This window comes from Cyanistes caeruleus, chromosome 1 (assembly GCF_971803275.1).
Source record: "Cyanistes caeruleus chromosome 1, bCyaCae1.hap1.1, whole genome shotgun sequence".
Lineage (NCBI taxonomy): Eukaryota > Metazoa > Chordata > Aves > Passeriformes > Paridae > Cyanistes > Cyanistes caeruleus.
In genome coordinates, this window is record NC_141701.1 from 85,167,002 (window position 1) to 85,188,408 (window position 21,407).

At 34.2% G+C, this 21,407-nt stretch overlaps 1 protein-coding gene across 2 annotated transcripts in view; it reads left to right on the forward strand.

Annotated features, from left to right (window-relative positions):
• Positions 1-21,407, forward strand: part of EXOC2 (exocyst complex component 2) — a 125,301-nt gene that overhangs the window by 32,767 nt on the left and 71,127 nt on the right. For both annotated transcript variants that reach the window (XM_086900208.1, XM_023919773.2), the window contains 6 exons: positions 2,068-2,192; positions 12,886-12,966; positions 16,748-16,893; positions 16,991-17,072; positions 17,572-17,674; positions 20,463-20,581. In XM_086900208.1, coding sequence (XP_086756334.1) covers positions 2,068-2,192; positions 12,886-12,966; positions 16,748-16,893; positions 16,991-17,072; positions 17,572-17,674; positions 20,463-20,581 — 656 coding nt within the window. The remainder of the gene's footprint in view (positions 1-2,067; positions 2,193-12,885; positions 12,967-16,747; positions 16,894-16,990; positions 17,073-17,571; positions 17,675-20,462; positions 20,582-21,407) is intronic.

Below are 21,407 nucleotides of genomic sequence, written 5' to 3' on the forward strand. Positions count from 1 at the left end.
AGCTGAGCCACAAGCTCAGAAGTGGATAAATATCAGTGGCTATACTTCTTGAATGAGTTAGGTGCTTTTAGAAAAGAAAAAACATTTTTAACACTTTTTCTGGTTTCAACTTTAGTATTTCATCCTTCTTGCTGAAAAAAATTCCATGTCAACAGTTTCAAGTAACAATCTCCTCCAACCAATGGAATAAAAAGTGTTAATTTGTACTTTTAAATGAACTCTGGAATTTTTTGCATATTAACTCCATTTATGTTGGTTTATAAAATCCATATTTTAGTGTTGAAGGTCCAAGAGCAGTGTAAAACTCAACAGGAATAAATGCTCAAAGGGTAGGGTAAATCCAGTCATGTTTGGAATCTAACTATAAGTATCTCTTTAAATAAAGAAGCAGCAAAACTGGTTTGGTTGGTTTTCTTTTTCTTCCTAATTCAAAATGTGTAGTCTTAAAAATATTCTGGAGTTGTATAAATATCTGTCCCATATAATTTGTGCTGTTTTCCTGGAAACACAGCAATGGTTTAGTTTTCGTCCTCTGCATAACCTTAGCTATTGGAAATGGTAAATGTGTAGTGCACTGACATTTTGGTTAGTTTATGTCTGTTTTTTCCTTGAGGGATATTATTTTTAACAAATCAGTATAACATCCTTTCTACTAATTCTGTTAATCCTGGAAATATCCTGTTAAATATAAATAAACTACTTTAACACGCTGTTAGATCATCAGATAACATGAAACAGTGCTTAAAAGGAGAGCTACAGATTTTTGTTATCTTGAAAATGCTGTTGGTAAGTACTTCTCATATGCCAAGTGGACCAATCCAGGTAATGAGTAATGTTATTTCTGTCCAGCAGATGGAAATAGAAAATTAGGCAAAATGTTGTGACATCATCAGTATAAAAAGAAAATGCTTCTAAGTGCACCAGTGTGCTTTGTCTCCCAGCAGGTGGTGATAGCCTTCTCATTGTCTGGGCTAAAGTTTGTTCTCTTAATGTGTCTTTTTGCCCCAGCTCTTTTCAGAATGGGCAGAATATTGATGGAATTGTCTTATGTCATAGTTTTCTACTTCATTGATCCGTCTCCTCACAGAGGTGTAGCGCAGTTTTTGGATATTTTTTTTTTTTTGTATTAGAGAGATTGCTTTGTCCTGCAGCCAGGAAGAAAGACTTTAAGGATGAAAATTACTTTCTATATTTGTATTTCTGAGCTTGTTCATAGTGGTGTTTTTCTAGTTAATCAAGTAGTCTAACTGCTGTGGTCATATTAATCCTCATCCTTTGATTTAGAACAAAAAAATTATCTACAGGTAATGAAGATTTATTCACAGCATAAGACTTGTCCATTAATTGCAGGTGCTTGCAAAAAATAAAGATGTGAAATCAAATGTAAACTGGCAAAAATTGAGAAATATTGAGAAATTTAGATAAAAAGAAGGCTGCCATACTAACAACATTGATGAACTGATAGTTAATATTGCTGTATGAAGTGCCTTTCAAAAATACTTCAGCAGACTGCATATAAAAACATACCTTCATAAAGCAAGGAATTCAGCTTTTATTTTGCACTAATATTTTATTCAATTATGAACTGTATGTCCAAACCAATGTAAAAATATTAAATGAATTTAGAAACAAAAGTGAGAAAGGTTTGTGAGTAAAGCTGCAGATTTAAACAAATGTTATTATTAAAGAGATTCCTAACATCTCAGTGGTAATCTACTGTGTACTATATGTAGTGAATTCTACTGTCACCTATTTAATATAGTACAGACAGTTAAGTAAAAGCAGTGTTGCATGTTTAGAAGAAATGTCTTGACTAGTTTGTATTATAAAGAAATCTCTTCCATCACAAATGATAGGAGCCCTCTTTTTAGGGTTGAAACTAAAAAAGTGACATCCTTGGACTAAAAATAAACTCTCATTATTGAAAAGCACACTCATTAGCAATTACTTCACCCTTACTAGTTGTTCTGAAAGTAAGTGGCCTTATTTTCCAAATATTTTGTTCTGTTTATTTATTAGCTGACCTTACAGTTTGAATGTCTCTGGGGTTTTCTTGTTTGTTTTCAGTTTTGATCAGCTCAAAACAGCTGTTGTGAATTTGAAGAAACAAGCCAATAAGAAAAATGAAGGGAGTCTAGCTTATGTGAAAGGAGGTCTCAGCACATTTTTTGAAGCACAAGATGCTCTGTCAGGTAAAGATTCCTTGCTCTTAATAAGTACAGTATAAATGAAAATACTTATGTGCATAAATGGTTGAATTTAATACTAAAAATATTGTTTCTCTTCACAGTCTGTACTCAAATTGTATAATAAGCCCAAAATCTGTATTGTGTTGGTGACAAGCTAGAACTGGCTAGATGATTGGTGTGGTTTATTTGCAAAAGATATCACCAGCTGTATCTTAAAGGAATTGAAGGCACTTGATCAAATCGCTTAGACCACAAATGCAAGAAAGAGAAGTGTTAAACTGGAGTTAATATTAAGATGATTTGCAAACTGTAGCAACAGAAATACTTGATTTTATGATGCTTATTCAATAGTCAGGTGGTGATATTTATATGAGTGTCCAGACATGGTTACTTTGGGAAATCAGAGAGCCTTTCTGTTCTGCTTGCTATTTGGAGAATGCAGCACACTAGGTGAGATTACTGTAGTTACCATATTAATATACAAATTTATTGTATATAGGCACACACAGACAGAATCTTAAAGCATCAAATGTCTTGCAGGTCAAACCTCATTGTAGGCTACTTACAATCCTGTCTGGTGAGGCCCTGGCCTGGATAAGACAGCAACAGTGCCCAGGAAACCATCCCAAATTGATTTGTCATTTACCACTGTGCTGATTATCCATCTTGGTCATTGATGCCTTTGGCCAAAATCTAACTAGGTTCAATAGCAGAAGTATTAAATTCTTAATGAGGATTCAGTGTTGGTCACAGCTGCCCTCTGTAGCATTTTAATACACATTTTTCTATTGAAATGTCATATTGAATGCATGTGCAAAAGGGTTTTGCTTCTTTTCAGTTGATGAGCCCACTCTTATTGCATACAAATTTCAGTTTTGACTGCAGAACTACTTATTTGCTTCTTCTTCCTTGTTATTCATGATATTTTTGAGAAAATATAGCCGGAAAAATTGCTTAACTTTTTTAAGACTTGAACTTGTGATAGGTATTATAAACTGTTAAGCTGGATATGGCTTCCAGTAGCAAGAAGAAAAAAAAGATTTCTTTGGTGCCATCATCCAGCCCTACTGCCAGATGTCAAAGATTTTTCCAGGACATTTGATCACTACAGTTTTCTCTAATGAAAGATGCTGAGAATTAAAAGCAAGTGTTATTAGCATTGTTCTAGAGAAGCAGCTCAGATGCATATTTTAAAAAAACAACAACAAACCACCAAACAAAAGCTTCCAAGCAAACAAACCCCCATTAAGTCTTCAGCAAGCAGTTATGAAATTCAAACTTTTTAACAGAAGAACATTAAATTAAAAATATAATCTGGCTGGACAGTGATTGTGCATGATGATGTGATAGCAGTTTTCTGCCCTTACACATGTAAGGGTGAATTTTTATGTCTTATTTTCTCCTTTTAAAAAGTGCAACTAGAATTTGTATGTTTCAACAAAGCTACATGAGGAGGAGTTTATATTTGGAAGCTGAACAGTTGTTTCAGCACAAACTCCTAGGGACATAGCCATTGTTCTGTGGACTTTTATTATTTGATGCTGAGCATACAACTGTCACAGATGAAAAGTGAATGAAGGGAAAACCCTTACTGAATACATTTTATCTGTCTTCCAATATGATTTAAATTTTTTGAGTTTTCATTTCAGTTTAGGTATTTTTTTAACTCTCTTGCTTTGGGAAGATTTCTAAAATCTGATTTACTTTTTAAAAACACAGGTGTTTTGGGGGCAAAAATTTAGACTCTCAATTTTCCCCGTTCAGTTATCATAGAACACATCTTCTAACCCCAGTGGTTATGCTTCATAAACTGCAGGTTTGTTGAATTGTAGTTATAGAACAGAGCTACTTGTGATCAGTTATTTCTCTTAAGTCTCCCTATATTAGTACAGGGTAACTTTTCATGGGAGGATCACATTAGGAGGCATAACACTTGCTTCTCCAGTTACTTCATACTCCTCTACGGCTTTTATACATGCCTTTTAAAACTCTTTTACATTTAACAGTGTTTGAATTTCTGATTATTCTGCAGCTTTTTTCATTAGTTAGGACCAGTAAGTTCTGTCTGATATTCAGTGTACTATCAGACTCTATTACGCATTTAAATGATTATTAGTATTTTCATAAATAAGCAATGGAAAGCATAAAAAGCAGTCCTAAGATGTTTATTGTATTTTGTGATTTAGAGGCTGTTTACTAAGAAAATAAGAGCTCAAATAGACCAGAACCCATCTCTGTTTGGTTTAATTTCTGGGAAAATAGAATAGCCTTATCAGATCCCCACGTCTCTCTGCCTGTTACCTTGGCTGACAGTTTGACAGTGACTCTGCAGAGGAGATGTTCAACAGGAAGTTTGTTTCGGCAGCTAAAGGGAGCTGTAAACTGAGCTGAGGGGAGCAGGGTTTATCTCAACTTGACCCACTTGTCAGTGTTGGGAGTTCAGCTGGTTCATTTCCTGTAATTCTAATTGCAACCTAGAAAGTAGCATTCCTAAAAGGGGTGGCTGTTTTGTAGTTAAGACATATTTTATCGTCATGAGCAAATTGTGTCCCACACAGAAGTTGTTGGGAAAGTTAGAAAATTAATTTTCTTTCAGTATGCTTTTTATGAAATGTTCTTTGCAAAGACCTAAGGCTGCAGTTTCTTCTTATTTAAATAAAATGAAAATAAATAGGGAAATTACTTCAGTCACTCACTTATACAAAAACATGTAAGTACAACATCTCTATTGGCAGGTAAAGAAGATGCTGTAATGTCTTTAAAACACAGATACATGAAAAAATTTGAGGTTTAGATTTGGCTCTCTAGTTTGCCATGGCAACAGGCTTTTTTGCAATTACCGCTACAAACACATTTTCAGGAAGTCTGTACAAAAGAAGCACTGCTGTTACAGCACTGTTCCTTTTTTTCCATTTCCCACTCCTGTTCAGATATGTGGCCTGTGGGAATACCTGCATGATAGGGACCTTGGACTATAGTTGGCATTTTGTCTACTACCTTTGTTAATGCATAAGCTAGGATAGTGTAGCTGAAATTACCTGGCTGAAATGATCCTAATCTGGCCAGTGCCTGGTTTTTTATATTCTGTTTTTTTCTTCTTATTGACTATTTTTATAGTTCATTCCCTAAGGCTTATTCTAGAATGAGCGTGTTAGTGCTCGTTCACTCATTCAAGATTGGATTCAGACTAAGTCAGTGTTTCTGCCATTATGTCTGTTAAATGCATTTTCTCTGAAAATAAAACAAAAAATATCACCTGAGCTATATTCAATTCTGAGTCAGACTGGGTATTTGAGAAGCTAAAAACTGATGCTAGTCTGTCATAAGCATGTCCCTTCACTTCAGACTTCTGAGGAGCTTTGCTCCATTTGAATTTAAGGAGATTATATAGAGCCAATCCAATTTTTCATTAGTGATTCTGTTTGCAAATTAGATTAATTTTGAAATGGTTTTCTTTTGTCCAGTTAAATGCCAGTGCATGACTGTTTTTGCTTGGTAGAGTGGCATTGGGATGGTATACTAGGTTTTGCTGTTATCACATCGCTGTTTTGTAACAAATTTAATTAACACTTTTACTTTACTTCACTTTTGTGTATACTTTTTCAAATAGTATGGATTTTTGTTCAACTTATGAATTTGGGTAAATCAAATTCAAATGTATGATTGCTACTAAGTGTTGTGCAGGTGACTTGAAATGTCTGGAATAGCTCTGTTTCTACTTCTCCCTGTGCTGTGTGTCTATTAATGTTATCTTCCTCATCCTACTTCAAGTGATAGAATATTGTCTTTGCAGGGTAAGAACAGTCTGCTGCTACAGGTAGTGATTTTAAAGATAATAATTTGTAGAGCATAAGAAAGAATAGAGCCATGGAAACAAACTGGAAAGAATAAAAAAATGATGCTGCATGTATAGGATACATATCTGAGAGCCTATCAGTCACTTCAGAGTAGCAGTTTTCCTGCATGTCTGTGCCCCGTAGTAGGTGCAAGTTGGATTATTTCAAGTTAAGAATTATGATCATGCCTTCATGTAGTCATCATGAAACAATAGCTGATCTGCTCTCTGCTTACTGTCTAGCTTTCCAAGTGGGCCCTCCTGTCTGAATATTTGAATTGTCCTTGTGTTACCCTTACAGATAAAAGCTGAATGAGAAGCAGAAGTACTATCATTGCTTCATATTTTGTCCTTACATTTACAGGCCTTCTCAGCATTCAGAAAAAATAGATGTGCTAATTAGGCATTATTAAAATTAAACTTAATTTTGGTTGTTGAAAACTTGTGTTCTGATCTTTCAGCACTAGATAACAAGAGGGACATTAAAATGAGAAATGTATTCTAGAGAAAGATGACCTGATGTAGGGGTGCCATAAAGTATCCAACTGATGGTAGACAGTTTAGTCTCAGAAGAATGCTTCCTCTTCGTGCAGTTCTTACTGTCAATTTGTGTAACAGAACAATTGTTACCTTAGTGCAACTTCATAAAAGCAAAAGTTATCACAATTGATAAAAGGCTCAAAATTTCCTTTCCTGCAGGTCCTAGCATGGCATTGTGTGGGGAGTTGGGGGATTTTTTTGTCTCAAGCAAGAGAAAAATCTGATTAGAAAATGTAGAAAACAGCAGGAATTGTCACAGGCCATAATGAAAATTCTCTGTCCAAGCCTGTACCTGCTTTTATCCTGACTGCTCGTGCAGCTTCTTCATCAGTTGTTGCTTTAGAGGTGCAATTTAAAAAATAGCCGAATTTCTCCAAAGGGATGCAGTTTTGGCAGCTTATAGTTACTGTGTAGCTGTCATATTTTATGAACTTAGGGTTTTTTTCAGGTAAGTTAACTTTTTTGTTTGAATTTGAAAAATAGTAAAGTATGTAGAAGGAGAAATAAATTTTGCAATTGCAATTTTTCATCAGCAACTTCTGCAATTGATTGCAAGTGTGCAAAAAAGTTATCTATGATTAAATTTGACCCAGACTTTTCCTGCAAGCCATAAACCCACCTTAATTTCATGCATTATTCCATTTTGATTTCCATACCACCTTATAAATGCAACATTTAAAAGCTGCTTTTATTTTCACTATTTTTATGTTTCACAGATGCAGAAAGTTAGTGCCAGAAAAGAAAGAATAGCATGTTCTGTGCTCTTTAACGCTGAAGTGTTCTGGCAAAGGCCTAGATCCAGTCCTGGAATTTTTAGTGCATCCATAGGCAGAATAATAAGCCACATTTTCCTGTCTATTTCCAAGATATTTGCCCAGAGATACCAGACTTACTTTAATATAAGTCCATCTGAGAACCAGTTGTCTGGTCTCATAATGTTTTTAGACTAAAATTTTTGGAGTTTTTGTATCAATAAAGCCTCCCTTCCAAGCACTGTGCTTTAATTACCTTAAAATATCATGTTAAGACTGTCCATTTTCTTTGATTTTTTTCCACTGTGCTGGGTAAACAAGCTTGAAGAAGTAAATGCTAGAGAAAAAAAAAAACACAAAAAGGCAACTTAAGACAATATTGCATTTAGTTCACTATTTTGTCTTTTTTGCTAGGATTAATAATGTTACCCAAAACAAAGCCAAGTTTGATATGCCAATACATAAATAGCTAGAATTCTCAGGGGGCACTGCAGGAATGACCAAACCAAACTAGACTTAGCACTATTAACTAATGGCCATAGGAAAAAAATACATTTTTTAAAAGATTTTCATAAAGTAATGTATTAAGAGCTCTGTTCATGGCATGCTATCTTTATTGTGTTCCTCTTATATGCAGCTCTGCAGTCCTGTTGAATCCATTCAGAACAATTTTTACCTTATATAGGGATACTGTTCTCATCAATAATCTTCTTATATTCTGCTAAAATTACAAAACATTGTTAATCTTCCAATAAAGGAAACTAAAGGCACTCTTTATTCATGCCTTGGGTGTACTGATCTTTGTACTAGTACTGTTCTTTGGTGCCCAGTTTAGTTACGACATCAGAAATACTTTGCTGAGTCGGCCTTGCCCTTCTTGTACTTTTTCCACTCCTGTCTTCTGCACCTGACTAAAAGGATGTGATTTCTTTTAAGTACTTTTTTTCTTTAACCACATTTCTGCGAGAATGAGTAAGATTTTCAGATATGCAAAATGCATTTCTAGCCATCCTTTAGTCAGAAAACAGCAGAAAATTTTCGTCTGTGTTGCTTTGAGCTGAGAGTTAGGCTGATGAACTTTTGAGAATGTCATGCCTGATGCCTAGCTCAAAATGTGTTTTAAAAATATCTAATGAGGAAATCAAGTATGAAATTTGCAAATCAAAATCTGCATGATCCTGGCAAGTATGGTTTAATTTAATAGATTTATGGTTGCCATAAATATAGGGAAAAAACCCCATATCCTTTCTTAGATTAAATAAAATTTTTTTCAACACAAGTAGCAATAAATTAATTGCAGTTTATTTCAATGCAAGGCCTTTTTTATAAAGGCAAATAATTATGGATTATTTGCCAGATTGAACTTTGCATATGTCCTGGTGTATTTAGTCACAGTTAGAGGTTGTGAGTTTTGAACCTAGTTTCTTCACTATTATTAATCAGTATCTGCCTGCAGCTGTGAAGTTTGCAATCCTTTAAATATTCTTAGCTGGGAAACGTGAACACTTACTGGCAAAGATGATACAAAATACAGTTAATTATCTGGCCTTAGCTGAAGCATCCAGATGTAGCCTTTCCTCGCTTTTATTTATTGTAAGCTTCTTACAGTAAAGCTCCTAAAAATAAGGAACAGATTCTGCTAGATTTCCAGCTGCTTTTCCAACTTGTATAGCTTCTGTCAGGTAAATCCAGGGTAACTGGCAGTTGAAGAAAAATCTCATTCATCCTTTACTTCAAGCCTTCAAATATGTGAAATTTTCTCCTTACTCTTCTTGTTGCAATCAACAACAGTGATGAGTTGAGGGTAATCTTAAGTAGTGGATAGTGTGGGAAGAGTAGGATGGCTTTCCACCTTCCCTTGGCCATATGCTCCTTTCCTTATACTGCAGTGCTGCCACTGAGGCAATGTTAGAAAAGTGCACTGATCAGTAAAGCAGCATTTCTTCCTTAGTGAGTTAGTTTTGCACCAAATTATCTCACTACAGCTGCCCTGCAGCTGTGCGATTGCTACATCCAGCAAAAGGAAGCGCTTTGGGTACAGGAGAACGGGGGCTGTCCCAAACGGTATCATCCCACTATTAGATGGATTTAGCACTTTAGGAGAAAAAAATAACTTTAGTATTTCTAAATTCCTTCCAAAGATGAGGTCTACAGATACTTTTCCTGACTGCATATAGTTTCATTTGTCTAAACTTCTAAATCAAAGACTTTTTGTCTGGTCCCCATGGAAGGAGCATGCACTTATCTTTTTCAAAATCATTTGATGCAAATGGAGTAAGCTTAGGCTTTATTAGAAGGCCTTTTCACTGCAAAAACTTTTTTTTTCTTTTGTAATTTAGCCTTGGAACACAACAAATGTACCTATTGCTAAATCTGAGTATAATATGTAAAAATAGCTACACTAAACAAAGTAGCTTAAACATGTAAAAGGAAATATAACAAATTCATTGTGTGAACACAGAGTAATTTAAGTAGGTTTAGATTTTACAGAATGTCCTAATATACCTTATTTCAGACAATAGTTCAAAAATGCCTTTTGGTTTACATTCCTAGTTCCATATGCTTAATTTGCCTTTATCTGTACTCTGCAATGCTTTCCACGTTTCTGAAACTTAACACCTTGGTTTATTTTTATTTTTTTTGCCCCACTGACATACTTTTCTCTGTCTGAAAGTACATTATGAATTGATTTAATAGGATCATTCTACCTGGGTTTCCAACATTAAAATTTTCAAGCTATGATTCTTGAATCCTATTTTCCAGGTTGCTATGCACAAAATCTACCAATGTAAAAAAAATTATTTTCTGCCTTCTAAAAGGTAGAGGAGGGAATAGTATATCGCTATTGTATGTTCTTTTCTGAAGAAGATAGAAGTGCTTTGGGAAGATGTATTTTAACTTTCAGCAACTGATTAAAGATCATGATATTTTAACTTTAATATCATCATTATTTCTAAATAATCTGCCTTCATAATAAGGAGCTACATTTTGAGACTTTTTGAAGGTTCTAACACAGTAAATAGTATTCTTTTAAAACTTATGTACAAGAAGGAAGTCCCCATCATGTTTTACCATTTGTTGCCAGTATGTATGCTTTGATAGAGGTGTAGATATTGCAGGTATAAGCATTTTGGAAATGCTTAGGTGTGCCCCCTTCAGAAGCCACATGATATTGAATTCGTAAGCAATTAATAGTATGTAATTAATGGCTCCAAAATTCTAAATTTTAAAAATCTCTTAGGCAGTATGTAACTTAGTTTTTTATCCATGTTCGTTTTTAAAGTATCTTTCAAAAGTAAGTTTCATAGAATGATTTCAAAATGCAGAAATTAAAATCATTGCAGTTTGATGTGATTCCAATAGTACTTGCAGCATTTGGCTTTTGAATGACTGTTTATGTTGTGGTTGCTGTTCTGCTGAACTTTTTTTTCAGTATGAAATGTTAATTGCACTACAGTAATTGTCTGCCTCTAGCTGAAAATAATATATGGAAATGGAATAATGTCAGTAGAGCCACTGATGTTTTTGTTATTATATTGTAGACTTATTCTTGTTGGTAAGTGCTGTCCATGTTGTACACAAAATATGTGTAGTAGTTAACAACACACTGTCTTTTAAGATAGATCTCCTTAAAATATGCAAGAATATGTTAGTTTTAGTTCATTTCATTTAAGGCTTAATTGTCTTAAGAAATATAGTGTCTTAATGAAATTTTTCTTCCCACCCTCTGATGACTTTAAGAATGAAAATAGAGTTGTTCTTGTATTTTCATGAAAGCAAGACTTCCTGTAATTCTTTATGTGGGATCAAGAGATTGAAGGGTCAGATATGGATATTTGAGCATAATGTAATTTTCCTTCTCTTTTCTTTTTTTAGTTTTTTTAATTGCACACTGGTGTTAGTTGCCTGTCTCCTCTACCACCCCCCAGTAAAAATTCCTCCTTTGAAAGAGCCTGGAGATTATAGAGGTCTATCTTGTTTCAGAATAGCCACCTTTGCCCACTCCTTGCAGTAGGAGTGAGTTCAGAACCACAGGGTTCCTGTCCTTGTTCACTTGTTAGCTTGCAGCTGCATGGCCTGGGCAAGTAGGGGTGGCACCGGAGAGGAAACCGGTTGGCAGTGGCATCTCTGTATGCATGGTATGGGCAGTTTATGGCAATATTTCAGACCTAGTTCAGTTTTCCCCCAGCGGATTGATATCCAGGTATCTCTTTCAGCTCATCAGGTGTAGTCTTGGAGTGCTGCTTCTTATGTTGTTTCACCTTAAAAGAATCCAGTTGAGGAGCTCACATTGCTCTGCCATACCAACCGGAGCAAGATAAGCTGGAACAATTGAGAGGCTGCTTTCAGAACTGCATCTGTGTTTTGAACTAAAATATTACCATTCCTCGCTTTTTTCAAAGCACTGGGTAATCACTGTTTTCAAGGGTAGCTTAACTTCATTCTACTGAGAACAAGCAGAAAGCAGTAGGTTTTTTTTTTAAGCCTTAAATATATCTAAAGCAATAGGAGCTCATGGCTATTTGATAGAGCAGGTTTTGCATGTTAACAGATTAAAAATTTGAAAGGAAAATCATATTTTATATATGCTGCATATATCCAGGAATAATACCTTAAAAGAGAGAAATACTGGTTTGTGCTGGCTGTGCTCAACAGTAGAAGAGGGAAGGAGGACTGTGTGAGAGAGGGGAAGTAGAAGAAAGGACTACCTACGCTGCATTCACTGTTCATATTTTCAGAGTAAGATAGTGTCATCAGGCTGTCCTGCTAAGTCTCTCCCTCACTGAAAAAGAAATTAGAGTAAATTATAGTAAAAGAACCAATTAGTGCTGACACTGTGTATTTCCACCTCCAAAAGTAATACCACATAGGAATAAGAGTTCTGGATTTTGGCATTTAGGACAGGAGAAATATAGCATCATTTTAAAAAAAAAAAAAAATAAAGTAACCTTCCCTCTGTTTTCCTGTTGTTTTGAGCAAAATTACACAGAAGCACTGAGATAATGGTTAATGCTCCAAGAAACTCTTATTTTGTATTTTAGGAGTGCCTTTTTATAGATAAAAAGAAGCAATGGGGGAATGTTTTAGCACTTGATTTTGGCATCATCCAGATTCCTAGCCACTCTCATTCTACCCTTTAATTATTGGTAATTTCTTTTTTTGTGACATCCATGACTTACAAGGCAGAAGTATTATGTGTTTAAGTGGTACTTTTCAAAATACAAATTTTAATTAATTCCAGTACAAAATGGATAATTTAGATTATAATAGCTAATAGATTGTTTTGTCCTTATGATTGTGGGTTTTTTTTTTTCCTTAAGCATTACTGTCTTGTTCAAGAAGATACAGGAAGTCTGTGTCAAAGTAATGGTTAAAATTTTGCAGTGTCTGACTCTAATCCCTGTCTTCTACTAGACTGCTGCCATGAAGCATGTTTGTATTTTTTTGTGTCTAAAAAGAAAAATAACACTTTATTTTTAATTTTAAAAATGTTTAAAAGTGTCACTTTGATGTAATGTGTTCCCACCTATTAAAGTGTTCTGTATTTTAACTAGACACTTTATTCCAGCAATCCATCAGAAACTGGAAGCGGATGGAACGGAAAAAGTAGAAGGATCCATGACGCAAAAACTGGAGAATGTACTGAACAGTAAGTTTTGTCCTTCCAGCAGCAGCTATTTATGGACTTTGGACTTTCTAACAGGCTTTAATATTTTCCTAGGAATATTGTAGACGGTAGAAAACAGTCTCTCATCTCTTCCCTGTTTGGTGATAATGGTTCCAGGGTGCGATAATGCATCCTTTGAAATAAGTAGTAGCAGTTGTCACAACTTCTGGCAGTGTTTGCGATAACAAAGCAAATAAATAGCAAAATAAATATCTTCTAAAGTGCTTACTTTAGATTAATTTTGATGGCATCTCAAGTTTGAGTGGATGAGGAAAACAGAGGAACTGTATGGACAGACAGAACTGTAGAAGGATGAGCTTAGCTAAATACTAATATTGTAAGACGTTAAAGGCAGAAAAAGTCCTGATCATAAGATGTTTGCAGTAACAAGGTCTATTGACAGGATCTTTTTCACTTAATGTGCTGGCATTTAGACTATTTGGCATGAGCATTCTTTTTAGAAACCTTGAAAAGCTTTAAGGTTGCATTGAGAGAGATGGCTTGAATTTGCTGCAGTTCGGTATGTGTTTCACCAGATCAAAAAAAGTTACTCTTTTCTTTATTTTTTTTTTCTTAATTCTGGGACTTCAGCCAAGATAATTTTACTTTGTTTCATTGTGATTTTTTTCAGAGAGGATGTTTCCCTTAGTGCTGTATCAATAAGCAGCAATGACATGCAGATAGCTGACTCAGTGTTGGAAAGTCTGAGTGTGTTTTATGAAATCAAGAAAGTGACATGGAAGTTCACTGTTTTTCTTCTCTTGTATGAAGAAAGCAGTGACTGTTTGTGTGGGGAGCACAAAGAAAGCAGGGGGTTTTGTGAACCTTTTGCTCTAGCCCTTTTCAATAGGGATTCCTTGATGCTCACAATAAAGGTGTATTTTGAACAATGTTATTCCCTCATCTTGATGCCTGAAATGAAAAAAAGCAAACTGCCGAAAGATTTTAAAATCACCAAAAAAATACCACATAAAACCTTACACCTCTAAATAATAAAGACTGTAGCATGTATCTGTGTATGTAGAATATTTGGCACAAATAGGTAGGAGAAAAAGAAGCATTGTCTGAAATTTTCCAGAGCAAACCTCAGTGTTCTGTATTTAGGCCATGTCATGCACCAAACACAGATTCCTTGAAGAGCACTTTCTCTTTTTACTAAATTGTGTGACAGATTTTAAATAAAAAAGCAAAACTTTAGGCCGGTGATATTTTCCTATATACACAAATATAAGATAAATTTACCTATAATATATAATTACTGTTTCATTTGATAAATGGTGTCTGAACTCTATGTAGACAATGCAAACTGTCTTTTTCAAGCTGGATCTTTAGAAGAACTTGTGCCAGACACTTCAGAGTAGTTTGAAGTTTGGCTCTGCTATGAAAAGAATTGGCTGCTTTTCCTCACGATACTTTGCAAGTCATGATGGGTGGGTGGCAGGGAAGTAGGAATACAAGGATTTAAAAAGAGTAAATAATATTATGCAAAATAGTTTAGGATCAAAGCTTTGTTTCTTGTCTGACCATTGAAAAGCTTCTATAATCCATGAGTAGCAGGGACTGCTTTCAAAAATGACTTTAATTCTGTAGTTGAATTGTGCATTTTATGGACTGTAGGTGCATGTTTTGACAGACAACTGCTGTTGTGTGAGCTTGGTTACAAACCCTTAATAATGAGCATGTTTTCCATAGCATCTGAATGTATGTTAAGAAGAATCAAATTATTGAATTGAAATGGCATGGGATAGTAAAAGAACGGTTTGGTGTTATAGCTGGAATTATAGATGGCTGGAATTTTTGCTCAATTTAATTGCTAAACAAGCTGTTAAATTTATATTATTAAAAACATACAATGTCTTTTAATTAATTTAATGAAGAATTGTACATTAAAGGAGGTAAATCTAATTCCATTATGTAGTGGTTTTGTCAGGCTCTAAGACAGTTGTTGAATAACTAGAGATTTATTTTGAAGTGACAGTTTCAGTCACTGTAGACGAATCATCAATTTTGAAAACATAGTCAATATAAGAACTGAAACTTTATCCATGGATGGTTCATCAGTAATCAAGAGATAAAAATTATTGTAGTTAAAAGTTATTGTAGAAAGGATTTGGAGGGATGAGGAGGGAAGAAATGTTGCAATATTTTCATTCTAAAAAGATAGACCTGTTTTGCATGAAGTGTTGAATTTCATTAATACATTAATTAGTAATTTGATAATTTAAATTTCTTATAAAACACAAAAAGTACCATTAAAAAAAAAGTAGAATCATTTACCTGAATTGAGGATTTCGTAAAGAGATGAAGATAGAAATCACTGTGGTCTTCCTGCTGTTGTCAATTACCTTTTAAAACAGGTTTGAGTTGAATAAAAATAAAATACTTCATGAGTATAGCTTCAATTCCCAGGTACAGCACATTGCTTCTGGACTGTTAAAAGAATGGACAAGAAACATGAATTCAAACAAACAAAATGTAACTTACTAGAAGGATTTACAAAACAATCATTTCATATAACCTTTAGGAAAATCATACTTTAACAGTGATCTGTATTTAAATGTCCAGCTAACTGTTTTCATTGTGCATTTCTCCTTAATGGATTAAAGTATTCTATGCTGAATAGTATGTGGTGGAAATAGATGTCCTGACAAAACTTTTTTTACATCAAGGCTTCAAAATTTCAACAAAGTTTAAACATTATTTAGATATAACAATTATTTTACAAAGACTACTTTTAACATGAGCAGGCCACCCACAGTGTTGACTAGAGAAAATGGCATGCAAGCCACCCAGCGAGACTGATGTAATTTTTTTCATCTTTGCTTAAAGTATAGTCACTAGACCAGATAATGTAGAAACTTCTACACGCAATGATGAAAAAGGCTAAAGCAGTTCCACTTTTTTTTTAAATTAGAAGTAAGTCATAAGTTGAAAAATGCAAATATTCATATGCAGTGTTAGTCTTCTCTACTATAAATGAAATTTTATATTCTATGTGAGGAAACAATCTTTGTTAGAAAATAGGATGCTTTTTAGTTTGGATAGAAAAAGTTTTAAGGCGATATTTAATGTATTTGTTGAAGAGTATTTTTAGATAGTATAGAGACTAAAATTCATGAGATTGTTGACCAAGGCTTCATCTTGTGTGCGATGAAGCCAGTAAGAGTTTTAATGCATTGTGAAGACAATTTGTATTCATTCTGTTACAGTGACCAGCTAGTTAGGCTTTTTTAGTCATGACATTGTCTTTGTCTTAACCACTGGTACTTTTAAGTGGCTCACATATTGTTAATAATTTTTAAGACTTGAAAACATTAAAAAATTGTTTGTAAGACCCAGTGATAACTTTTGAAGTTCTGACATTAATTAACAAAATGAAATTATACTATCTTTAAAAATAAAGCTTTTTGTGATTTTTTCTATATCCTGAGATGCATAATTTGGTTGTCAAATGTACATCTGGAGCCAAAGCAAACTATAAAATATCTGCAGCAAAGCTAAGCATTTGAAATAGGAAAGAGTGATTGTTATTAATCACACAGGGGTCTTACCACATTAAAATGCTAAGTGGTTCACTTAGAAATAGAATTTCAGCAGTTGTAAAATGTGAACACAATTGAACAAAAAAGTATAAAAATCAGCAGTAATTACTCATATGATCTAAAAAAAACCCTTGAATAACTCATGAAAATGAAGAAAATCTGTTTGTGATTTCAACTGATTATTAACTCTACTTTCTCTTACTGTCACCCTTTTGAAATAGGAGCCAGTAACACAGCAGATACCTTATTTCAAGAAGTGCTGGGTCGCAAGGACAAAGCTGATTCAACGAGAAATGCCCTTAATGTTCTTCAGCGCTTTAAATTTCTTTTCAATCTTCCTTTAAATATTGAAAGAAATATCCAGAAGGTATAATACTTTAAAAATAATTTTCTATTTGCTGAAAGTAGCCTTTTGACATTATTCTTTTTCTTTATAAATGTAAATGCTTGATTTTGTTTTGAAGGGCGATTATGATGTGGTTATTAATGACTACGAAAAAGCCAAGTCCCTCTTCGGAAAGACAGAGGTTCAAGTGTTCAAAAAATGTAAGATATGGGTTCTGTATTTTAATGGTTTTGGGGCTTTTTTTTAACTTAAAGGCTAAAAAACACATAGGAGACCAAAGAGCTTTTTGTGGTTTTGATACAGAATTTCATCCATACAAATTACGGATTTATAGGAGCCAATTACTCTAGGCAATATTTCTGGCAAGTTTTCTGAGTGAAGCATATACTACAAAATGTGAAATCACAGCCAATTTTATTTATTTATTTAGGCTTGGTATTACTAGACATAAAAAAAGATTGCAGTAATTATAATGTGACTTTGAGTGCCTTTCTCACTATTGTTGGAAAAACTTGAAAGTCTAATTCTCTGGTTTTGTAAAACTGTCATGTGCAATATTTTCAGATGTGGCTTGTTATAAATGATTTATATTGATTTCCACATTAACTCCACAAGTGATACCCTAGGAAAATAACATAATTTTCAGTTCATGACACTGTTTAAGGACACATTGGATTTATTCCTGTTCCCTATTCCTAGATTATGCTGAAGTTGAAACTAGAATTGAAGCTTTACGAGAACTTTTGTTGGATAAGCTGCTTGAAACTCCGTCAACATTGCATGATCAGAAACGTTATATAAGGTAATCATTTGCCTAGTGCCTTCATCAGACATATGGTGTTAAATATGTATTTAAATTTTTCCTAAATAGGGTAGTGACTAGTTTTACTACGGTTTAAATACCGATTTTAAAGCTGTGAGTATTTTGAGACTTCATGATTATATAAATAATGGCAATGGAATTGTACTGGATTGTTTATTAAAGGACTGAAAAACAGTTCTTGAATGAGAGCAACTTAATGAAACATAATTGAGATTTGAATTTAATTTTTCCAATCTTTAAGGCATGTTGAGGTTTTGTTGCTTTCTCTAAACCCGACATATTGCAAGCTGTGTTTGAAATGACCACTTTTTGTTTGCATACCTCATAATAGGTTCCTTATTAACTTGTCTTGCACTTCAGTTTGACTTGATGTTGAAATGGAGTAATCCTGAGGCAGATGACAGGGAGGCTACCAGGCTTCCTAGTGTGTCTTGACAATCTTAGTGTTTTTACCAGCTATCCTAAAAGAAGCAGACCAGATGTGATGTGTGGGAGGCAGTTGTAAAATTCAGACACCTGCACGAGGTCTTGAGTGTTCTGTGTGTGCACCAGGCCCGGTCGCGCAAGCCCAAGTGCGATGTTGGTGTCTTAGGTCCCTTTGTGTCGTGTGAGTTTGTGACTGCAGTGACCTGTGTGTATTTATGTAGAGTGCTTCTCATTCTTCTGGATGCTACATAAATATTGTCTATTAATTTGAATTGTTTTTTAAGATTAATAGTTCAGCCTTTTATGTCTGTGATGGCAGCACTCCTTTCCTCTGTGACGCTTGAAAACTTCAAAGAGCAGCTGCTTAACCTAAGCCAAGTCTTAGGACCTTTTCTAAAGATTATTTGAAAAACTCATAGTTATATGTGTGCTTGATTCTGGTTTTTTTGTGGATTTGTTTGGAGTTTTTTTTGTGGGTTTTTTTTTTTTTGGTTGGCTGTGTTTTATTGTTTCTTGCTTGAGTTTTTGGGGTTGGTTGTTTTGGTTGGTTGTTTTTAAGGTGTTTTGTTTCCTAGCCCCTTACCTTGAATTATTGAATCTGTAAAAATATCCCAGCCTATGTTAAAGCAGACTGTGTTAATGTAACCAAATATATTCCACATGTACAAGTATAATAAAGAGGAGCAGGGAGTAGATGAATGTGGAATAATTTAGTTCTAATGAATCAACAGAATCCCAGCCTACAAAATTGTTAAATTAGTTTCACTACTCTAAGTATATATGGGTACATTAGTGTAAATTTTCTGAAGGCAAGATATGAAGTAAATTTTCTTCAGGGGACTTCAGGAAAAATGAAACTAACAAAATCCAAATTATAAAATAGTTTGCATAAACTCTTCTGGTTTTATGAGGGTTTTTTTTTTCTTGATCCAATCGTTTTGTATGTCTCTGAAGTTGAAGGCTGACCAAGTCCTAAAATACTGTAGTTTTCTCCTTATTTAGATATTTATGTTAATCTAATAATAATTGTATTATCTATTATGTATATATTTAGTGTTTATAATTAGGCTTCTATTCATATTTTCCTCTCATTGTATTAGGGTATTTACACTGTTAATTATTTTATACTGCTCAGAAATAGTTTAACATAGCACTTAGCAGCCAAGTAGATGTATGTATTTCAAGAGCAGCGGTAATTTTTTTTTTTAGTTTTGTGCCTAAGAAAAGACTGAAGTCCCCCATAACACTGAAAATACTTGAACTCATAATTTATAAATGTCACCCTGTCAAAGTGGTTAGTTGTGTAGTTTTCTCATCCATCCAACCAATCCTACTTTGACAGTTTATTTTTTGTTCAAGTGCTGCAGACATTCGACAAAGAAGACAGAATTCAACACAGTCCTACTTAACATTAGGTATTATTGTAGAAAAACAGCTTTTGTGAGGGAGAGAACATTCCCTGCACTGCTTAAGATAATATATCAGTATAGTTCACCTTAAGGATCTTGACTTTTTTTAATCTGTCCCGAGTTTCATTAATGCAGAGTATAAGAGTGCCTTAAACAGTAGAGCAGCTACCACTTTTTGAAAACACTCTTTTGAAAGTACTGTTGTCAAATTCAGTCTTGAATGCTAGACATGAGACTACATTCCTTTTTTGTTCTCTTCAAAATCATAACAGCTGGCTTCTAATATTCCTCTCTCCCTAAACACAGACAATGTTTTGCTTCTGTAAATTAGAAGCCACGATTCTTTTTGTTATCTCTCCTCCTCTCTTTTTTTCCAGACTGTGCATGGACAAAGAAACGCCAGACCAAAACAAACAAACACAAAGACAGCCCAGGAGCTTGATTTACATATGTTTGTCCATGCATGTGCTAAAATTAATGAGCTGACAGAAATTAATTCCTTCTGTAATTACTTGTTAAGATTACATGATGATACAATCATATACAGTGGGAAGAAAAATACTATATTTTATGTGCTTGAGATGCCATCACTGGTTCCATTCAAATCCGAAGAGTTAAACTGCAACCTTGCAGATAAAGAGTTTGGTTTCCTGCATATTTTGCTAGAGGCACAACTGGAAATACATATTAATATGATATTGAAGGGTTTTGTTTCTATAAAGTTCTTTTGGTGGAATTTTACCTCACTAATTAAGAAGGGAGAATGCAAAACTTCTGTTTGCAGTGGATGTGAGTGTATCTTAATACTGATTCTTCAATTTTTAACATTATGTAAAAAAAGAAAAATTATTTCTTGGTACATGCTTGGTCTGTTTTAATGAGGCCTTCACTGTGTCAAGTCAGAACTGTGATATTTGGACTGGATTTTACAGATATCTTTCTGATCTTCATGCACCTGGGGACCCAGCTTGGCAGTGCATTGGTGCTCAACATCAATGGATTCTGCAGCTCATGCACAACTGTAAGGAGAGCTATGTTAAAGAACAAAAAGGCAAGAATACATTTTTATTTTACTTTTATATGTATATATGTATATTTGACATTTAGGAATTTGGCATTGCCTTTTATTTAATTCTAGTTTACAGAGGATATTTAATTTTTCCCCATAAATTTAGATAGCTTTTTACAAAGTTGCATACTGACTTTTTTTTTTTATTCTGTTACAGAAACAGAACAGCAGTTGGAGTTTTCTTTTTGCTTAATTTATAACTTTTAAGCTCTTTACATGGGAAAACCATTAAATTTCAATAATTTATCCATGGTTTTCTGTCTTCTTGAAACATTTCTTTGAGATCATATCAAGTTTGGATTGTTCTCTGAACCTGCTGGTTAAATTTCTTTTTCACAAGATAATCTGTTAGTATATGGATACATGGGACATTGGAGCACAGTGGAATAATGCTTAATTCCTTGACATGTAGTGAATGATATTATGAAGTCCTCTTCTTTCTTTGTGTGCAGTTTCAAAATTCAGATAACACTGAATCTGCACAGACCTGTGAGCTGGGCAAAGGGGATGTTTAGGCAAAGTTATTAAGACCAATATGAAAACATAGTTACATTCTGTCTTTGACAACGTGGCTCCTCAACATTATCAAGAAAACGCTCAGGAAGAAAAGTGCAGGTATTGCTTGCAGGTGTTGCAGCAACTTAGCTGGAAATTGCCATCGTCTATCACCTTAGCCTATGCATAAAAAGCCTTCCAGCAGGTGGAAGGCTGTTGGCCTGACATGTCTAGTAGTAAAATCTGAAAACTGGATTTTCAAATTAGGAAATAGAAGCAGTGCCTTGTTTCTCAAGAAGTCTTAGAGTTTGCT